This window comes from Rhinoderma darwinii, chromosome 2 (assembly GCF_050947455.1).
Source record: "Rhinoderma darwinii isolate aRhiDar2 chromosome 2, aRhiDar2.hap1, whole genome shotgun sequence".
Classification (NCBI taxonomy): Eukaryota; Metazoa; Chordata; class Amphibia; order Anura; family Rhinodermatidae; genus Rhinoderma; species Rhinoderma darwinii.
In genome coordinates, this window is record NC_134688.1 from 458,070,915 (window position 1) to 458,091,736 (window position 20,822).

At 41.5% G+C, this 20,822-nt stretch overlaps 1 protein-coding gene across 5 annotated transcripts in view; it reads left to right on the forward strand.

Annotated features, from left to right (window-relative positions):
- Positions 1 to 15,423: 15,423 nt before the first annotated feature.
- Positions 15,424 to 20,822, forward strand: part of GRIK1 (glutamate ionotropic receptor kainate type subunit 1) — a 334,933-nt gene continuing 329,534 nt past the window's right edge. For 2 of the 5 annotated variants that reach the window (XM_075854552.1, XM_075854554.1), the window contains exon 1: positions 15,425 to 16,812. In XM_075854552.1, the coding sequence (XP_075710667.1) occupies positions 16,689 to 16,812 (124 nt within the window). In that variant the 5' untranslated portion in view covers positions 15,425 to 16,688. Of the gene's footprint in view, positions 16,813 to 20,822 lie in introns of all 5 variants that reach the window. The other 3 variants (XM_075854555.1, XM_075854551.1, XM_075854553.1) reach the window with 3 other exon arrangements.

The window sequence follows — 20,822 nt, forward strand, 5'->3', positions numbered from 1 at the left end:
TTATGGAAAAGACCTGTGGGGTGAAAATGCTCACTACACCCCTTAATAAATGCCTTGAGGGGTGCCGTTTCCATAGTGGGGGTCACTTATCAGGGGTTTGTTTTTATTATTTCACATCTGAGCCTCTGCAGTTGTGAACCAATACTTTGTAAATCGCCAAATTAGGCCTCCACTCCGCATGGTACTCTTCACTTCTGAGCCCTGTCATATGTCGAGACAAAAGATTAGGGCCACATGTAGGGTGTTTCTAAAACCGGGAAACACCGCATAATAATTAGAGAGCTGTCTTGTTATGGTGGCACAAGCCGGGCACCACATATTGGCATATCTATGGAAAAAAATCCCATCTTCACTCTGCAACATCGAGTGAACACTAATTTCTACAAAACACCTGCAGGGTTAAAATGCTTACTACACCCCTTGGTAAATTCATTGAGGGGTGTAGTTTCCAAAATGGGGTCACTTCTGGGGGGTTTCCACTGTTTTGGGCCCACAGGCGCCAAGAAACCAATCCAGCAACATCTGCACTCCAATGGCGGTCCTTCCCTTCTGAGCCCTGCCGTTTGCCCAAACAGCAGTTTATGACCACATATGGGGTATTGCCGTACTCGGGAGAAATTGCTTTACAAATGTTGGGTTCTTTTTTTCCTTTATTTGTTGAGAAAATGAAAAATTTTGCGCTAAAGCTACGTCTTATTGAAGAAAAAGGACAGTTTTTATTTTCACTGCCTAATTCTAATAAATTCTATGAAACATCTGTGGGGTAAAAATGCTCACTACACCCCTAGATGAATTCCTCAAGAGGTGTAGTTTCCTAAATGGAGTCCCTTTTTGGGCGTTTTCATTGTTTTGTCCCCTCAGGGGCTTTGCAAATGTGACCTGGCCTCCGCAAATCATTCCTGCTAAATGTGATCTCAAAAAGCCAAATAGTGCTCTTTCCCTTCTAAGCCCTGCCGTGTGTCCAAACAGCCGTTTATTACCACATGTGGGGTATTGTTTTACTCGGGAGAAATTGCTTTACAAATTTTGTGGTGCTTTTTCTCCTTCAGTCCTTCTGGAAATGAGAAAAAATTAGGTAAACCTAGATTTTTTTTGAAAAAATGTAGATTATTATTTTCAGGGCCTAGTTCCAATAATTTCTGCAAAAAAACTGTGGGGTCAAATCGCTCACTATACCCCTAGATAATTTCCTCAATGGGTGTAGTCTCCAAAATGGGGTCACTTGTTGGGGGTTTCCACTGTTTTGTCCCCTCAGGGGCTTTGTAAATGTGACATGGCCTCCGCAAACCATTCCTGCTAAATGTGGACTCCAAAAGCCAAATGGCGCTCTTTTCCTTCTCAGCCATGCCGTGTCTCCAAACAACCGTTTATTACCACATGTGGGGTATTGTTTTACTCGGGAGAAATTGCTTTACAGATTTTGCAGTGCATTTTCTCCTTCAGTCCTTGTGGAAATTATAAAAAATTAGCTAAACCTACATTTTCTTTGAAAAAATTTAGATTGTCATTTTCAGGGCCTACTTCCAATAATTTATGCAAAAAACCTGTTGCGTCAAAACGCTCACTATACCCCTAGATAATTTCCTCAATGGGTGTAGTTTCCAAAATGGGGTCACTTGTGGGGGGTTTCCACTGTTTTTTCCCCTTTAGGGGCTTTGTAAATGTGACATGGCCTCCGCAAACCATTCCTGCTAAATTTGAGTTCCAAAAGCCAAATGGCGCTCTTTCCCTTCTCAGCCTCGCCGTGTGTCCAAACAGCCGTTTATTCCACATGTGGGGTATTGTTTTAATCGGGAGAAATTTCTTTACAAATTTTATGGTGCTTTTTCTCCTTTAGTCCTTGTGGAAATGAAAAAAAATTAGCTAAACCTACATTTTATTTGAAGAAATGTTGATTTTAATTTTCACGGCCTACTTCCAATAATTTCTGTAAAAAACCTGTGCGGTCAAAATGCTCACTACACCCCTAGATAATTTCCTTAAGGTGTCTAGTTTCCCAGATGGGGTCCCTTTTGGGGGATTTTTACTGTTTTGTCACTGCAAGAGCCCTTCAAACCTGACATGGTGCCTAAAATATATTCTAACAAAAATAAGGCCCCAAAATCCACTAGGTGCTCCTTTGCTTCTGAGGCCGGTGCTTCATTCCAGTAGCACGCTACGGCCACATGTGGGATATTTCCTAAAACTGCAGAAACTGGGCAACAAATATTGAGTTGCATTTCTCTGGTAAAACCTTCTGTGTTATAAAAAAAATTGTATTAAAAATTTATTTCTGTAGAAAAATATGAAATTTGTAAATTTCACCTCTACTTTGCTTTAATTCCTGTGAAATGTGTAAAGGGTTAAGACATTTTCTAAATGCTGTTTTGAATACTTTGAGGGGTGAAGTTTTTAAAATGGGGTGACTTTTTGGGGGTTTCTAATATATAAGGCCCTCAAAACCACTTCACAACTGAACTGGCCCCTGTAAAAATAGCCTTTTGAAATTTTCTTGAAAATGTGAGAAATTGCTGCTAAAGTTCTAAGCCTTGTGAGGTCATAGAAAAATAAAAGGATGTTCAAAAAACGATGCCAATATAAAGTAGACATATGGGTGATGTAAATTAGCAACAATTTTGTGTGGTATAACTGCCTGTCTTACAAGCAGATACATTTAAATTGAGAAAAATGCTAATTTTTGCAATTTTTCGCTAATTTTTGGTGTTTTTCACAATTAAATACTGAACATATCGAGCAAATTTTGCCAGTAACATAAAGTCCAATGTGTCACGAGAAAACAATCTCAGATTCGCTTGGATAGGTGAAAGCATTCCGGAGTTATTACCACATAAATTGACACGTCAGATTTGAAAAATGAGGCTCTGTCAGGAAGGTCAAAAGTGGCTAAAGAGGGAAGGGGTTAAATTTTGGCTCTCGCAGACAGTTCCATCTTTCATTTATTTGGAAAAGAAAACGAAAACCTGGGAAGCGAGCGTGTATAGATCCTGGGGAAATGATCACGTTTTTGCAAAATCCTGGGAATCTTGACTTAGACGTTCTGGTTCTGCTGTAACCTAGATATAAAATAAATGGAGGAAAAGTTGCCTCTTTTTTTTTTTCTTTCTTTCCACTCAAGGGGGATTAGTGGCGAGGGGGTGGGAGGGCATAGGGAATTACTGCTTGTAAAGATGATATTGACCACTGTTTTTTTTTTCCTTTATGTGTTCAAGCATAAGTAAAATGTAAAAAAATATATTTAAAAAAAATAGTGTATAGAGATATAGTTTGCTGCTACTATTCTTCCTTGAAGACACAGATTTGAAGACCGGAGAGTAATATTTCCACAGGAGGGGATTGGCAATTGGATCATCAAGAGGGGATTGCTCCTTGGTGTTCTTCTCAATGCTCAGAAAATACGTTAAATAGCGAGGTGTCCGGATATCATTCTGGCATCTTCTTCAGGTATTCCTGATTTAGCTGAAAGAGACACCAGTACGGAGTCAAAAGAAGTCGGACAATAAAACGTACTTATAACTTGAAATTATTTACAAGACTTCTCTAGCGCATTTTCTGAACTTTGAGAAGAAAACTGTCCCACTATTTGTCCTTAAAGGGATTTTCCGGGACATTAATCTTTATGGTCTATCTTAAGGCACCCCCGACACTCCCACAATCAGCTGAATGAGAGGACTGCAGTGCTCCGGTCAGCACCATGTCCCTTTAATTATTTACCAAACACAGTGAAGGACTGAGACTGAGCTGCAATATCAGCCACAGCCACTACCAAATGTTCAGCGCTGTGCCTGGTAAACAGTAAAGGGGCAGATCGGTGGAGGTGCTGGGAGTTCGGCCCCCACCGATCTGATATTGATAGTGTATCCTATCCACACCCACTAATGACCAACTTTACAGTTATATAAAACTGATCTACTTAAAAAATTTAGTAACTTTGTAAATACTTGTATTATAGTCAAGTCCTAATATCACAATTCACCTGGTTGCTATTGGAAACAGTCAGGAGCCTTGTCGACAGAAACATCCCTAACAGCGTAGCTTAACTTCTATAAAACATATATTCTACACCAGATTATTGTACAGATGTAAAAAGGACATCCCAGTGTAGACATCATCAGAGTGCAGACACTGAAACAACAAGGAATGCTGGGAGATTTCAGCTCTGAAGCCTGCTGTGACTTTGACAAGCTGGTGTTCAAAAGTGAACATATGTTTTAGATGCCTAAAATTGAAGGGTATGTCTGACAGATACACTTGAAACTGAGTGGTATGATGTGGAGTTGAGGTTTGGGGACCAGAAAGAAAGCGTGACTTGACCTATTTGTGCCTCAGTTACGACACAGAAAATGTGACCGGCACAAAGTAACGGTGTAGAAAGTAGACCAGGTGTCCCCGTCCTCATGTGGAGAACAGCTGTGTAATGAGCTTATTTGTACTGACGGAAAGGCCGGCATAAAGATGAATTGCGAACAGCATTGAACTGCGCAAAAATCTGAGGTCAATGTCCCTTGTGTACACAATTAGGATTGAGAGACCGTACTCCGGATCATTAGCTTTTTCAACAGGCAATTTATATTAATTAGTAAGTGACTGATGTTATGTAGGGTTTGGGCCACCCTGTTGTGTCTTCTTCTGCGGAATATGTTTGTTTGTTATTTCATTTTTTTTTTCATTTTTAAATATCTATTTCCAGAAAATGTTCTCTAGAGTTTTTGAACTATAACTTTTTAGACAGAAGCATTAGTCGTAATTCCCTACTATAAGGGTCAGTTCACACATAGTGTAAATACTGTGGATTTTCCTCAACGGATTTAATTGCGGAAAAGCCGCAGGATAATACAGTAGCAGCAGAGTGGATTTGAACAAATCCCATCCAAACGCTGCGTAAATGCTAAGCAGAAAAAACGCCTTTGAAATTGACACATGGTGGAGTTTTATTCCGCAACATGTTAATTGTATTTGCGCAAACGCTGCTTATTTGTTGCAGGCTTTCCCAAATTAATTCAATGGGGAAGTAAAACCGCAACAAAAGTCCAGAAGACTGTGTTTCTTCCTCCATGCCGGCCTCCTGGGATGCCGTTTTATCCCATGTGACCGCTGCAGCCAATCACAGGCTGCAGCGGTCACATGGGATGAAACGTCATCCCAGGGCTGCAGAGCCTCTTACGTCAGGACGTCAAAGGGATGCGTCGCCATGGTAAGTATCCTTTTTTTTTCAATGCATTTTCTGCAGAGGACATTCTGGCCGGAAAACTGCACCACAATTTGGCGCGTTTTTTCAGCCGGAATTCCCTGTGGCACACAGGGCGGATACGCTGAGTGCTTTTATGCAGCATATCTGCCCTGTGTGAACATACCCAAAGGCCCAGTTCACACAGAGTTTTTTTACACAATTTTCGTCGTTCAGCCCCAGCGTGGGAACGGGATCAAGGTGAGAATGTCAAGTTTTTTGTTTTTTTAAATAAAAATGTGAGTGGCATTATCTGTAGGGGGGCCATATATACAGGGGTGGGCTATATGAGGGATACTATATACAGATGTGGGATATATAAGGGACACTATATACAGGGGTGGGCTATATGTGGGGCATTATATACAGGGGTGGGCTATATGTGGGCCATTATATACAGGGGTGGGTTATATGAGGGATACTATATACAGGGGTGGGCTATATGTGGGGCATTATATACAGGGGTGGGCTATATGTGGGGCATTATATACAGGGGTGGGCTATATGTGGGGCATTATATACTGGGGTGGGCTATATGTGGGGCACCATATACAGGGGTGGGCTATATGAGGGATACTATATGCAGGTGTGGGATATATAAGGGACACTATATACAGGGGTGGGCTATATGTGGGGCATTATATACAGGGGTGGGCTATATGTGGGGCATTATATACAGGGGTGGGTTATATGAGGGATACTATATACAGGGGTGGGCTATATGTGGGGCATTATATACAGGGGTGGGCTATATGTGGGCATTATATACAGGGGTGGGTTATATGAGGGATACTATATACAGGGGTGGGCTATATGTGGGCATTATATACTGGGGTGGGCTATATGTGGGGCACCATATACAGGGGTGGGCTATATGTGGGGCACTATATACAGGGGTGGGCTATATGTGGAGCACTATCTTTATGGGGAACTATATGTAGGGCAGTATCTACAAGGGTGGGCTATATGTGGAACATATATATATTGAGCTTGGTTCTGGGGATATATATATATATATGTACTGAGCTTTGTTCTGGTGATGTATTTATGTATTGAGCTTGGTTCTGGTGTTGTATATATGTACTGAGCTTGTTTCTGGGGCTGTATATATGTACTGAGCTTTGTTCTGGTGTAGTATATATGTACTGAGCTTGGTTCTGTTGCTGTATTTATGTACTGAGCTTGGTTCTGTTGCTGTATTTATGTAATGAGCTTTGTTCTGGTCCTGTATATATGTACCAGGCTTTGTTCTGGTGCTGTATATATGTACAGAGCTTGGTTCTGGTACTGTATATATGTACTGAGCTTTGTTCTGGTGCTGTAGATATGTACTGAGGTTTGTTCTGGGGCTGTATATATGTACTGAGCTTAGTTCCGGTGCTGTATATATGTCAGCACTTGGTTCTGGAGCTGTATCTGTCAGAGCATGGTACCAGAGCTGTAATTATATAGAATATATTTATAATAACAAATTTGCAGGGCTGATGGAATTGTTTTCAGTTTATTGTATATTTAATGGGAACCTGTCAGGTAGTTTTAAATTCTTGAACCTCCACCATTCGGTAATACATGACCTAACAATATTTCCAAACATTCCCTTATATGTTTTTTTCAGATGCAGCAAAATCTATAAAATCGACTTTTAAAATGGTGCACAATATATGCTAATTACTCTATCAAGGGTCATGGGACTGTGCCGCTATCCTGAAGAGTCACATAGTCCTGCCTCTAAACCCACCTTTCCATGCTTGATTGACATCCCCCTGGCTGTTCTACATCACTACCAGTCTCCTTCAACTTTCTCGCATGCGCCATTGCCTTGTACTCCTTGGGCACGAACCATGCAGTAAGGTGTACACTGCCAGGCTGCACCGCGCATGCCAGTACAAGGCAACGGTGCATCCGCAAGAGTTGGAGGTGGCTGCTAGTGATATAGAACAGCCAGGGGAATGTCAATCAAAATCTGGCGGGCGCCATTTCAATTTTTGCCTCAGGCAGCAGAAAAGCTAGAATCGTCCCTGATTGTTAGCCACACAACGACATGGCCCCCATAAGTGTCAACCATGTGTGCCCCCCCTAAATACAGCAGCCATATGTCTCCCATATACAGTTCCAGCAACATTTCCCTTACACTGCAAATGCTAGCCAAGTCTAGCCACATATACCCTTGTAAGTATCTGCTATAGCCCATCTTCTTCTATGTAGAATACTCATGGGGCTCTGAGCCTTTTGAGACTCAGCAGGGTGCGGGAGGGGAGTCTCCCAAGACAGTGGAACTGGGCACGATATACAATCGCTTGGGGGATACAAGTACCAAAGCCTCCAGAATACACTGCTGGAAGCTGCAAAAAGAGAAGTCAACACAGATACTGCCAAGATATGTAATAGTGATTAAACTGTATGCAGGTACTGCAGTGGAGGTAGACTTTATTGTGGACTAGATCACGTGCTCAATGTAAATTTGTCATCTAAGTACTGTGCTATTTTCTAAGACCTCTAGTGTTTGGAAATAAACATAATCTTGATCACAGATGTGGAGTGACGTCAACTTCAGGCAATCTCAACACTTGAGTATTGTACTGCGGATCATAAATGACCCTAATAATGTTGGGAACATGGAGCAAAGCAGAGAAGCAATCATTTACTAGTTTGGAAAATGTTCCAGAGTGTTATAAAAGTCACAAAGATTTAGTGAGAACGTTGGCTCTGCGGAACAAGCTAGATAAGGTGACACACTTTATTTCCAGCTGTAAAGATCATATTGAGATCTTACTACTAGAAATAAAGCTGGTGAATGATGGCGGAGGGCTCCGCAACCTCATGGAGGTAGAGCGTAAGAAAAATATTATATATCAGTGTTTAATTGGGCACATTTTACCATTCCCAATTGTTGTTAGTATTTAACAAAATTCTGTTTTGGAATGAACTAAAAGACTATTTTTTTAACATAAAAAAATATTTAAAATTACATTTTGTCAAATTTTGCCCATATAGCTCAGATAAAATCTGGATAAATCACCTGAGGCTCACAATGAGGTATTCATGAAGAGCAGATGAGAAACTTTGAAAGCCTCTTTGACATATTTTTATCTACTGTTACAGTTCTGAATAGTATACAGCTCATCTCCAAAGTCCTTAAAGGGCTAGTTGAATACAAATAATTTGAGAGAGAAACTATTGTAGAGATCGGTCACTGACATTTTGTATCATGCTGTGTAAATACATAAATACTCAGATCTCGCTCCAGTTGCCTTGAATGTTTTATGTGTTCTATTAACATTTCTACTTCTTAAGCTTAGTTTATGATATCTTTCCCAAACATTGCTTATCTCACATAATTATTATTATTTTTTACTACAAAATACAGTAATTGAACTAGCCAAATGTTCCATACTTCAAACATTCAAAGTAGTGCAAAGGAGTATGGGTAGTTTGTGGTTAAGTATCATCTTAGTCTAAGGGCCTGTTCACATCATGTATTTTCCTTCGGTTGGAGGTAAATGTAGGAGGAGTTCTGATGTATACCTCGGACGGAAGACACCGAATATTCCACTGTATGCCTATACTCTCTGGGCACAGCGCTACTTTAAGCTCTGAACTTGGGGAAGCCCCTGATGTCACTTCATATCCCACAAAAAATTTAATAAAAAGTGATCAAAAGTCCAATTTAGCCCAAAATGGTAGCAATAGAAACTACAGCTCGCCCCGCAAAAAATAAGCCCTCAGACTGCTCAATCTACTGAAAAAAAACCCAGTTCTGGCTCTCAGAATGTGGCGACAAAAACACATTTTATTTTTAACAATTAGTTTCTTCCATGTAAAAGTGGTAAAAAAATAAAAAAAACAATATAAATTTGGTATCGCCTTAATCATGTTGACCCGCAGAATAAAGTTAACATGGCATTTTTACCATATGGTGAAAGCCGTAATACGGAACCCTTCACAAGATTGAGGAAACGCTGTTTTTTCTTGTTCCACCCCACAAATAATTTTTTTCCAGTTTCCCAATACATTATATGGTACAATAAATGGTGCCTGTAAAAAACTGCAACTCGTCCCGCAAAAAACAAGCCCTCATATGGCTATATCGACGAAAAAATAAAAAGCTATGGCATTTGGAAGGTGGGGAGGAAAAAATTAAAACAAAAATGGCTGCATCCTGAAAGGGTTAAAAAAAATGTATACCGTGCAGTATACATTTTTTTGTGGGATCCCTCAGGATGGAATAGCGTAGTCTACTGTGTTATTCCATCCCCCAAAAAAGGTATACCTACACATACCAGACCAACGGAGGCCAAAAGGACATTCTTTTGGCTTCTGTCGGACTAATGGAGCCCTATGGACACATTTAGCATGTTCACGCTAACCATGGAACAAAATGTGATGTAAACAGGGCCATAGAAAGACATGCTTTCAAGCTATAATACATAACTATTATTTGTTTTTATACATAGTAGATAAGATGGTGTAAGCCTCTGTTGTATATGAATTACTGTACTTTTTTTAAAATAAATTTAGATCAGTATGTGACCTTGAGTATGGTTTTCTTCTATATTTTGCAGATATTCATAGTTAAAAGGCCATTTCACATTCCTAAATAATTTATGGGACAAAATTCTGAAGCATTTTTTGGGGGGCTCGTCTGGGATCAGAGCTGATGTCTGAATATCCAGCACAAATTCTGGAAGCTGATTGGACTGGAGCCTACCAACAAATCAGTAGGATTGTATTGTGAAACAGTTGTGTTATTTATTGCAGCCGTATTGAAAAACACACCAAATTGCGGTAAAAAATGCTAGTGGCTTTCAGATGTATTTATTTTAATGTGCTTTTAACCACACCTCTACCGCAGCAACCGCAACATCTGAATACACCTTGAAGGGTTGCTCCATGCAGAACTGGAAAATTGAGTGTTACTATTCTACCACTCGCCCTTTAAGAGATGTCAATAATTGGGTGTGCATGCCAAGATCCTGACCCAGACACTTCTCTCTTTGGGAATACTGTCAAAATTCTATACAGACAGGAGGCCAATTATAACATTTTTGAATTATATGACTTTTTCAAGGTGCCATAGAAGTGCCACTGTCATCTTTTTCTGTCTCCAGAAGAGCTTACAGTCTAATCTTCCTATCTCAGACACACAGACACAGGTATAGAAGCATGTTTTTGGATTGTGTCTGAAATTCCCAGATGAAACAGTGTTAACCAATGAGCTGCCATGTCTTCCCCATGGCCCATAGCTGCTGCATCCCCCTCCATTTGCATTTTCTTTTCTCTCTAGTATTATGGTTTTGTAAGCAAACTTTATATCCATTTTGTCTTATTCATGAAGCCATTATATGAACCTGCTCCACAGATGCCAAAAAAACAGTCGCAAACTTATTAAACCGAAAAAGATTGGAACAGCTGCCCGTGAGTAGGTTTCTGGCTCGGCTTTCACCTGGGCTCTGATATAAAAGCTGTGTTTAGAACTGCAAACATATGCCTATGGCAATCCATGCTAAATGGAGAAAGCTGCCATTTTTATGGATTTTATTCTTTTCTTTAGAGAGATTAAATCCAAATTAGTATTTGAGGATTCCATTAAGCCTGTCAATCTGCATCAGTTCCAGTGTTATGTGTTGTATATAACGGGCAGTGATCTCTATGAAATATATGATTATTATACATGAGGCGTTGAAGAACTGAGACCTTATAAATGACATATATTGTAAAATTCTGTCTCTTTTTTCATTAAAAAAAGAAAGAAAAAAAACCACTTACAAATTAAAATATTATTAAAGGGGTTTTCCAGCCAGTAAAAATTGATGGCCTATTCTCAGGATAGGCCATTAATAGCTGATGAATCGGGGTCCGACTCCCGGGGCCCCCAACAATCAGCTGTTTTGAAGGGAGTGCAGGGGGTGGTTTTTTTTTACGGGAAAGGCAGCAAATTCCATTTTCTATTGGCATGCACAGAACATGTACTCCATGTGCCGTCGTCTGGTGACTTTATGTGGCAAAACAATGCTTCTCCGTAATTCTTTAAATAAATATTTTTGCAAGAAATGCATAGAAAATATTCATCTTAAATCTCCCGATAAATGATTCTTAAAATTAGGCAAGTATGGAATAAAGGCAGCAGTTCATGAAGGAATATCTTCATCAGAGACGCTTCAAGTCCGATTTCAGAGACTCCTCTATGACAAGTATTGCGGAGAGTCCACATATCTGGGCAGCAGAACGCATCTGTGTATAGTGGCACAAATAAGAATGGTCTTGGCTTCTTTTCAGAACCCGTACAACTTGGCAGCGTCCTCCTTTCTTTGTCCACAAAAAGGAACATTTACTTTGATTCCAGAAAACAATAGTGTAGCTATCGTGGGGAGCGGGGTTGTAATTACAACGGGTCCTAGTGACACATCAGAGGATATGAGTTCTAAAAATGGCATTGATGGGGAGCGACGGCAAGTCACGATAATGGCAGAATGAGATATATTGCTGAACATCTCACTATAAGGCTGGGTTCACACGACCTATTTTCAGACGTAATGGAGGCGTCTTACGCCTCGAATTAGGTCTGAAAAAACAGCTCCAATATGTCGGCAAACATCTGCCCATTACTTTCAATGTGCTTTACGATGTTCTGTGCCGACGACCTGTCATTTTACGCGTCGCTGTCAAAAGACGGCGCGTAAAATTACAGCCTCGTCAAAAGAAGTGCAGGACACTTCTTGGGACGTAATTGGAGCCGTTTTTCATTGACTCCAATGAAGAACAGCTCCAAATTATGTCTGTAAAAGACACCCTGCAAAACGCGAGTACATGCAATTACGTCTGAAATTCAGGAGCTGTTTTCTCCTGAAAACAGCTCCGTAATTTCAGACGTAATTGCAGTCATCGTGTGCACATACCCTAACAATGAATACATTGCGACACACAAGTTGCTTCAACCGCAACTCAACAGTCAGAAAAACTCCAAAACTGGTGGATTTTTTGTAACTATCGCGTCACAATGCGACCACGTTCACTTTTATTACTTGCAATGCAGGCAGCACGGTGATCTCTGGCATGTAGCCCTCACCTTATACATTGAACTCGATATATATATATTCTTTCATTATTTGCCTTTCAGAACATGATCACTTGAATGATTGAATTTTAAAAGATAGTAAAAAGAGCTCCAATGTTATTACTGAATTAAAGGGGCTCTCTGTTGTGGGCCGCATGCACATGGAGTCTGTAGGGGGAAACGCGGAGTCCCTACGGCCAGGTGCTGCATGAGACATCGTATTCTCCGCTATAAGTAATGCTTCCAGGAGATGATGCTTCTTTGATACGGCATCCAATTAGGGTTGCCCCCTTTTCCACCAAATAAATACCCAATGGATAAAAAAAAAGGGGAGTGATCTTGGAGATTTGGCTTCATGTGAAGACTTCTTATTATTTATTATCCCTGGGATCTAGGGTAGTGGAAGGGTTAATTTCAACATCCCTAGTGGTCTAGAGTAGTGAAGAGGTCAATGACAAAATCCCTGGTGGTCTAGGGAAAGGAAGGGATTAATGTCAGCCTCCATGGTGGTCTAGGGCTATAGACCACCATGGCAGTAGACCACCAGTCGACTGCGCTATTGATTCCGTCAAAAAAACAGAACCCTTTCACAACGGTGATAAACTGAAACCATTAGCAAAGTATCCGTCACCATTGAGATCAATGGTAATGCAAACGGAAGCTTAGGTTTCCGTTTGCCTTTCCGTTGAGGGGTTCTCCCGACGGAAAGTTCAGACGGAACCCCTCAACAGAAAGGCAACGCTGATGTGAACAGGCCCTAACATTCAGGGTAACGTTACTTGTTGCACTGATCAGAGATCTCTGTGCAGGGAGGAGTAGGGAGGACTCTGTGATTGAACCAGCCGCAGGGTTCTCTCTGTGTTCGGACTGTGTCCCGGATCACAGTAATGTGAGACATTTGGCATTGAAAGATCAATATTCGCCCTGGCCTCCTGGCAACATTTACTGGGTGGCAAACCTACTGTACATCCAATGGAATATACCACGATTTATGAAATTGGAGGCATACTGAGATACATTATGGATCTATGACTTATTACGGCTACAAACTACGATCAGTAATACGGCCGTTTGAACGAGCCCTTAGACCTGATCCATTAAACCCCCCTGAGCAAATAAAATGGCCCCTCTCTTAGTTCAGGGTGCTCTACAATCGGTCTCTCAACTGCTTAGAGGGCAGCCCCAATCTGGATGTCCCCCCTGAAAACAATGGCACCCTGTATTTATCGCTGCTTCATTCTCCTTGAATTAGTGCCCCAGATAAAATGAACACTTACACAGCAGTTACCACAGAAATAAAAGCTGATTGTGGGGCTTAAAAGGGAACCCCCCCCCCCCCCGTCAGTGTGTCTAATGGAGACCTTCATTGTTTACACAGGCACAGCGCTGTACATATTGTGTGGCTGTGCCTGGTACTGCAGCCCATGCTGTAGTGGAGTCCCCATTCTCTAGGTTCGTGCACAGTTTTTGCTGCAATTCTTGATATAGTTTCTAGATAGGGGCCCTGATTAATGAAACTATATCTTGCTATAAAGCGCTGCACATTTTAGAAAAAAAATCATAGTTTTAACACAGGATATTGTCCAAAGTTGGCTCAGCTTGATTAACTATTTGTATGGAGAGAAAGACTTGTCAATCAAGCCCAGCTGGGCGAAGAGAAGCCAGAGGGCATCCGCCCAGTCGACATCCCTGAGACCGTCACCTATTAATAGTATGATTGCTCTATGCAGCGCTTTATAATAAATGATAGTTTTATGTATTAAATGTTTAAATAGTTACAAATAAAACCAATAAATAAATAAATTCAGTAAAAATAAATAAATAAGGGTAAAAAAATATATAGAATTTAATGAAAACAACCATTCAAAATAAAGTGAAAAATGGTCTTTCAGGGGAGCGGTCCTGTCTAAGAAGAGGCCAATATATGGTACACAGATAAACCTGGTCTACATGGCGGGTCATGAATCTTTTCCAATTCCCTTCTATCCTATATACTGTATATTGTCCCTTTCTATAATAGGAGCGCTCCTCCAGAAGACCAGTCTCAAGGAGGGCTGACTATATACAGGGAAGACTGAGGTCACAATGTGGCTCTGTCTTCAGTTGAGTGTATCCACCATGTGATACCAAATATTACAATAATACATCTGGATTAGATACAGTATGTTAATCATAGTAACTGTGCAATACATTGAGACGGATGTAAGAATAGATGGCGGATGACAGGTGGACAGATAAATAATGAGGATTATCATCAATATATAGTGTACAGATCATAGGATGATGTTATATCTAATACATGTGGATACAGAGAGAGGGCATGCTGGTTTTTGCAGTACCACCAATGCAGAAAAGCTCTCCGTCTTATAGAAAGGTCAGTTCTGGAAGGAAATCCTCGGACCGGTAGTCCTAGTCCGGCTGAAGACACCCATGATATGACGGGAAATTATCAGATTTGGGGACTTGTAGTTCCACAACACAGAGTCTTAGTTAGATTTTGCTTCACCAGGACAAAGAATCTGTTTGCTGCCCTCGCTCTGTATTCACATACCATGGCCAAGGCAGAGTGGCTTGTTGGCGCCCCTCTTGCACCTGGGGCACATGCCCTCCTAGCTATGCCCTTGCCACATCAGGTTGTTGCTTACTGTATTATAATAACACCTGGACATGATTAGACCATTGCCGGACATTGTTTCTACTAATTGTTCCGCATTGGCAGTCCAACAAGCGTCCTTATTTGATTTTAAAGGACTCAACAAGTAGATGCTTGCCATCACATTTATTCCAAGAGCATGCTGACACCTGTAGTTCCACAAAGGCCTTTCAAAGAATAATCAATTATATAGGAATGTTCTGTGACCTATGTAATACAATTAACATTTACAGAAATTAGACTCAATCAGGCACAACCGGAATATCTTGAGAGTAGTAGTTCCTATAGAGCCTCCTGCCTATCAGTGCATATTGACCGCTGAACATATGTGAGTTTAATATACTGATGCAAGGTATTCGGTGACTTCTAGTTCCACCACAGAAGGATACTGGCACTAGGTTCATGCCATCCTTACATCCTTATCTTGACTCTACACACTCAGCAAGCAGGTGCCTGTCTGCAGCACCAGCCCCCTCCCCTGGTCTCTCCACTCATTTACTACAGAGCAGGTGAGTGGTAGCTCCTATCTGTCTTCTAGGGGCTGGGAAGTCATCTCCAGTCTACTACCAGTTCTATTCTGTGCAGACAGTCCTAGGGGTGGTCCCTGAAATGCTCATTTAACAAAAGGAGACTGTGCAGGGGAGAGAGAGAAGTGGAGTCAGCCTGAGAGGATGGAGAGGATGATGAGGATGATGGTACTTTGTACTTACATGATGCTGACTTAATCACCCAGGTTCTCCACTCCCAGCCAAACATGGAGATTAGAATTCCTTTCATCAGTGGATTCCAAGCAAGGATTCAATCAGCCCTGCTACTTGCATGGGAGTGAATGTAGCTTAATCTGCTGGTATCAGGAGGCGCTGCATGCTCCCAGCTCCCTCCTCACTTTCTTGCTTAAGTGGGATCTGCCTGGTGTGCATGCAGGAAGGAGAGAGAAAAAGATTTGGATCCTGCCTGCAGACTGGAGAGCAAGCAGAGGAACCTGCCTGCAGACTGGACAGCAAGCAGAGGAACTTGATTGCAGACTGGAGCGCAAGCAGAGGAACCTGCCTGCAGAGCAAACAGAGGAACCTGACTGCAGACTGGACAGTAAGCTGAGGAACCTGCCTGCAGACTGGACAGCAAGCTGAGGAACCTGCCTGCAGACTGGACAGCAAGCTGAGGAACCTGCCTGTAGACTGGAGAGCAAGCAGAGGAACCTGCCTGCAGACTGGACAGCAAGCAGAGGAACCTGACTGCAGACTGGAGAGCAAACTGAGGCACCTGCCTGCTGACTGGACAGCAAGCTGAGGAACCTGCCTGCCGACTGGACAGCAAGCTGGGGAACCTGACTGCAGACTGGACAGCAAGCTGGGGAACCTGACTGCAGACTGGACAGCAAGTAGAGGAACCTGACTGCAGACTGGACAGCAAGCAGAGGAACCCGACTGCAGACTGGACAGCAAGCAGAGGAACCTGCCTGCAGACTGGAGAGCAAGCTAAGGAACCTGCCTGCAGACTGGAGAGCAAACTGAGGCACCTGCCTGCAGACTGGAGAGAAAACTGAGGCACCTGCCTGCAGACTGGAGAGCAAGCTGTGGAGCCTGCCTGCCTATGGACATCAGCTTGTGGATGCTTCCAGGGATCAGCAGAGATGTTGCAGTGATGGGCTAGAGAGCTATCAAGCTCGGGAGCCAGGAAAGTGAATGAGGCATAGGATGAAGTGGGAATCAGCATCTGCTCCATCAGTCTGGCTATAGCTCTAGGAAGTAGCAGGCATGTGCAGCACTGATCCCTCATTGTTTAGTATGGATCTCACTGACAGCTGTGGACTTTTTCTCCCCCTACTCTGCATTTTTAGTGCGATCATCCCCCAGACATCCCAGCAAGTACTAAGGATTGGTGAGTACTGCCATTAACTCTCTATAGCAAATGACAGGAGGGGAAGACTTTAGTGCAACTTTACAACTCAGCTGTGCACATGGTACTCTCCATTAATTTCCTTGTGTCAATCAGATATGAGATCAGATGTCAACTGTTTTTTCAAAGTATTGAGAATTCACATGACAAGTGTTTGTGAGTTATTTATCACTCCCTGAGAAAGCTGGGTGACAACCAGTTTTGATCTTTTTATATGTCCCCATCTTTCTCAGTCCCCTCACATAGCAGTGGATAATGTATCGCTCGATAACTAGTTTTGCCATCCAGTAAACTAGGAAAGCTGGGTGACGACAGCTTTAATGTCGCTATATTAGATGTCACCCAGCTTTCCCTGGAACAGATACATAATGACTAAGTATTGTTCTTATAGAATTTTTTTTTCAATTCAGTATAAGACCCCTGACATTGAGGCGGATAGTTTATCATTAGGTAAACAGATCAGGTTTTGCTATCCAATAAACTGGGTAAGCTGGGTGGCATCACTTGTAATGTTGCTTTATTGGATGTCACCCAACTTTCCCTGGAAGAGATATAAGAAGAAATGACTGAATTTAGATTTTTTTTTGTCAACTTAACATAAGACAGTTTACTTAGAGGTGGAAAATGTATCACTGGATATTTCGGCAGTTTTGACATTCAGTATTCTGGAAAAGCTGGGTGGCATCACCTGTAGTTCCGCTATATTAGATGTCACAGAATAGATTTTTTTTTGGTAAATTCAGCACAAAACCCCTCACATAGCAATGGATAATGTTTCACTAGATAACTAGGCTTAGCGCTTGCTATGCAGTGTCTGAGAAAGCTGGGTGGCAATACTTGTAATGCCCCTATTTTAGATGCAGCCCAAAAAAAACAACAAAAAATATTTTGTTGTAAATTTCGCAAAAGACGTTTTGCTTATGCGGACAATGTATCACTGGATAACTGGACATTTTTGCCATCCTGGGAAAGCTGGGTGGCAGCACCTGTAATGTTGCTTTATTGGATGTCATCAAGCTTTTCCTAAAAGAGATATGACTAAGAAAAGGCTAAAAATATATTTTTAAAATTTAGCATAAGATAACATAGCAGTGGCATATAGGTTCCCGGGAAAGCTGGGTGACATCCAATATAACAACATTACAGTTGATGACACCCAGCTTTCCCTGGAAGATATAACCAAGAAAATATTGAATATAGTTTTTTATTAACTTAGCATAAGATCCCTGACATAGTAGTGGTTGATGTATCTCTTGATAAGTTGGCTAGGTTTTGCAGAAATCTGGGAAAGCTGGGTGGCAGCAACTGTAATGTTCCCTGGATCAGATATGACTAAGAAATCTCCAAATAGAATTTTCCATCAATTTAAAGCTGTTGTCCGGTTTCAGCAATTGAATGTTATTTTTTGTATAATTCAAAGCTATACAATTTTCAATATACTTTTTGTAATCCTAAGAACTCTGCTTGCTGTTATTCAGTAGGAACATTCATTGTTTACTTCCAGTGGATACAATTCTGTCCATGGTCATGTGATGGACAGACAAGTGCTAGGGTTATTACTGTAACGAGCCGTCTGTCCATCACATGACCAGAATTGTATCCACTGGACGTAAACTATGAATGTTCCTACTGAATAACAGCAAGCGGAGATCTTGAAAACGGTGAGGAATTAATATAGAAAGTATATTGGAAAATGTTATAACTTTTTAGTATACAAAATATGACATTAATTTGCCAAAACCGGACAACCCCATAAATGGTTTTTTACAGACCTGCTTTACTTTCTCACATAGGAAACATGATTTTATTCCCCCAGGACGCTGCCAATAAATCCCTCCAAATCTTCACCCCATCACTTTCTATGTCATGTTCTAGAAAAATAGTTAAAAAGAAATACAATGTAACAGTAATAAAGTGAGAGTGAGTGCTCCTCCTGGATTACGGGTTTATACTCACAGGTTAAAGGGATATTCACGCAATAGGATCTTCTGACATGTCAATCATATGATGGGGATCTTGGAGCTGGGAACCTGCGATTGTTCTTGCTCATTTTCATCAGCCGCTATTTTTTCAATAAAATCAATGGGACTTACGGAAACCTACAAGGCAGGTCACATATCCAGAGGATCCTCTTATTGTAATATCCCATCACAGCAGGTCTGGAGGTGCGGACAGGGCTCCCAAGTCATGGTGGAGAATACTTTACGTTTAAAGGGATATTCCAAAGTTAGAGACTTCTGACATGTAAATTATATGTCACATGATCACATTGATGAAGGTCTTGGGGCTGAGATCTATCTTATTTATGGTCTTTATTTTATATTCCAATGTAGAGGGCACATGGACGTCATAGAGAAAGATGGGTTCATTTGAGTGGGCACCATGTAATCCTACACTGAGCGGCCAACCCTCAATAATTGCAGGTATCCATCCGAGATCGAAATGTCCCCTTTAAAATTTCTCTTTTTACCAATCACGCAATATTAGTATTGTACTATATTAATAGGGAAGATTTTGGGTGCTGAAGAAAATGACGGGCATTTAGGTCACCCCTTCCACTGAGAGAGACACGTTCTTTATATACTGTACCATCACGAATTTTTGGATATCTACTGCCTGGCTGCCGAGACCCCAACTTACTATCAGCAGTCATTGCTGGAGCCCCTCAATGATTTAATTGATCACTATGGAGGCGGGTGGTCCTGCTGAACAGAGAGGCAAGCTTGTAAGACTCTGTTCACATCTGCAAAATGACAGACACCACGACAGAACCCGACGAACTTCATTAAAAATCAATGGGGTCCGTCGGGCGTCGGTGGTATCTGTCCGGATTCAGCGCTGCCTTCTGGATCCATGCACTATTATAGATTGGTCAGTCTGGGGTATAATATAGGGTACAGTAAGACACCCTCATATTAGGCTGGGAAGTCAAGTTTAGTAGATGTGGTCTGTTGTATAATTTGGTCTTAGCTTGTTGTACTGTAATAATGGGTATGGGTTGAAAATAAAGGGGTCTCGTTGCTGGGATGGTGGCCGAATATGCACCTCCCTCTTCTCCATTAAAATGCATGCATTGTTTTCAATGGAGTGGTGGCCAAGTATTGGGCCCTTGGAGAGAGGGGACCAGCACTGTTTGGTCCCATCTCCTTTGGCAAAATGTAGCAACAACCTGTGCTGGACTCCCCTCTGCAGATCAACTGCATTCTTACCAAACGAAGGGTTGGGTGGTAATAAAAAGGGCTTAGAGGGGGAAACAAACACCAGGTCCTTCATTTTTGCTATGCCCCCTCCCTTCTATGTAGGCCAATAACTGGAGCCATAAAACCAATGTGAATGTTTCAGGACAGTTTTTCCATTATTTCTAGTCCGTAGGGGGCAGTATTGAGGTAGTCAGTTTTAATAGAGTAACAATATTCTACTGATTGGACTGGAAATTTGTCAACCATTTCTGTGAGCCAAAACTGTACCAGTCACATACCTTCCCCCTCTCCTCTTGGTAGGTTTTAATGTTTTTTACTGAGCAGGGGGCGACAATGAGCACATGAAAAATCTAGGCGTTTTCTGCCTTATCCTTTGTCTTAGGAATGAGACTTGAATCAATAATGGTAATATCAGTAGTGACTATTGCCCTTTAATAACCTCTGGCCATTATTATGAGCGTCCACAATGTACAGATACAAGACAATTACAATCCCTTAATGAGATCTATAGCCGTAAAATGAATGTATTGTAGCATGAATGATTGAACGTAGACGCAGAACGTTACAATGATTCGCCATGTCGTGGTGATTTGATTAGTTACAATTGGTGATTTGATTCTTTATCAGTCTGAGAGGATTGTCCTTGTGAAGTCTTATAAGATCCTATAAAGATGTCTTGGTGTTCAAATCTCACGGCACATGGAATTATTCGTTTATGGGAAGACGTGTAAAGTCCATGGGATTTGGCTGGAGGTCACTTGGGATAAACAGTAAAATGGTTTGTCCTTTTTT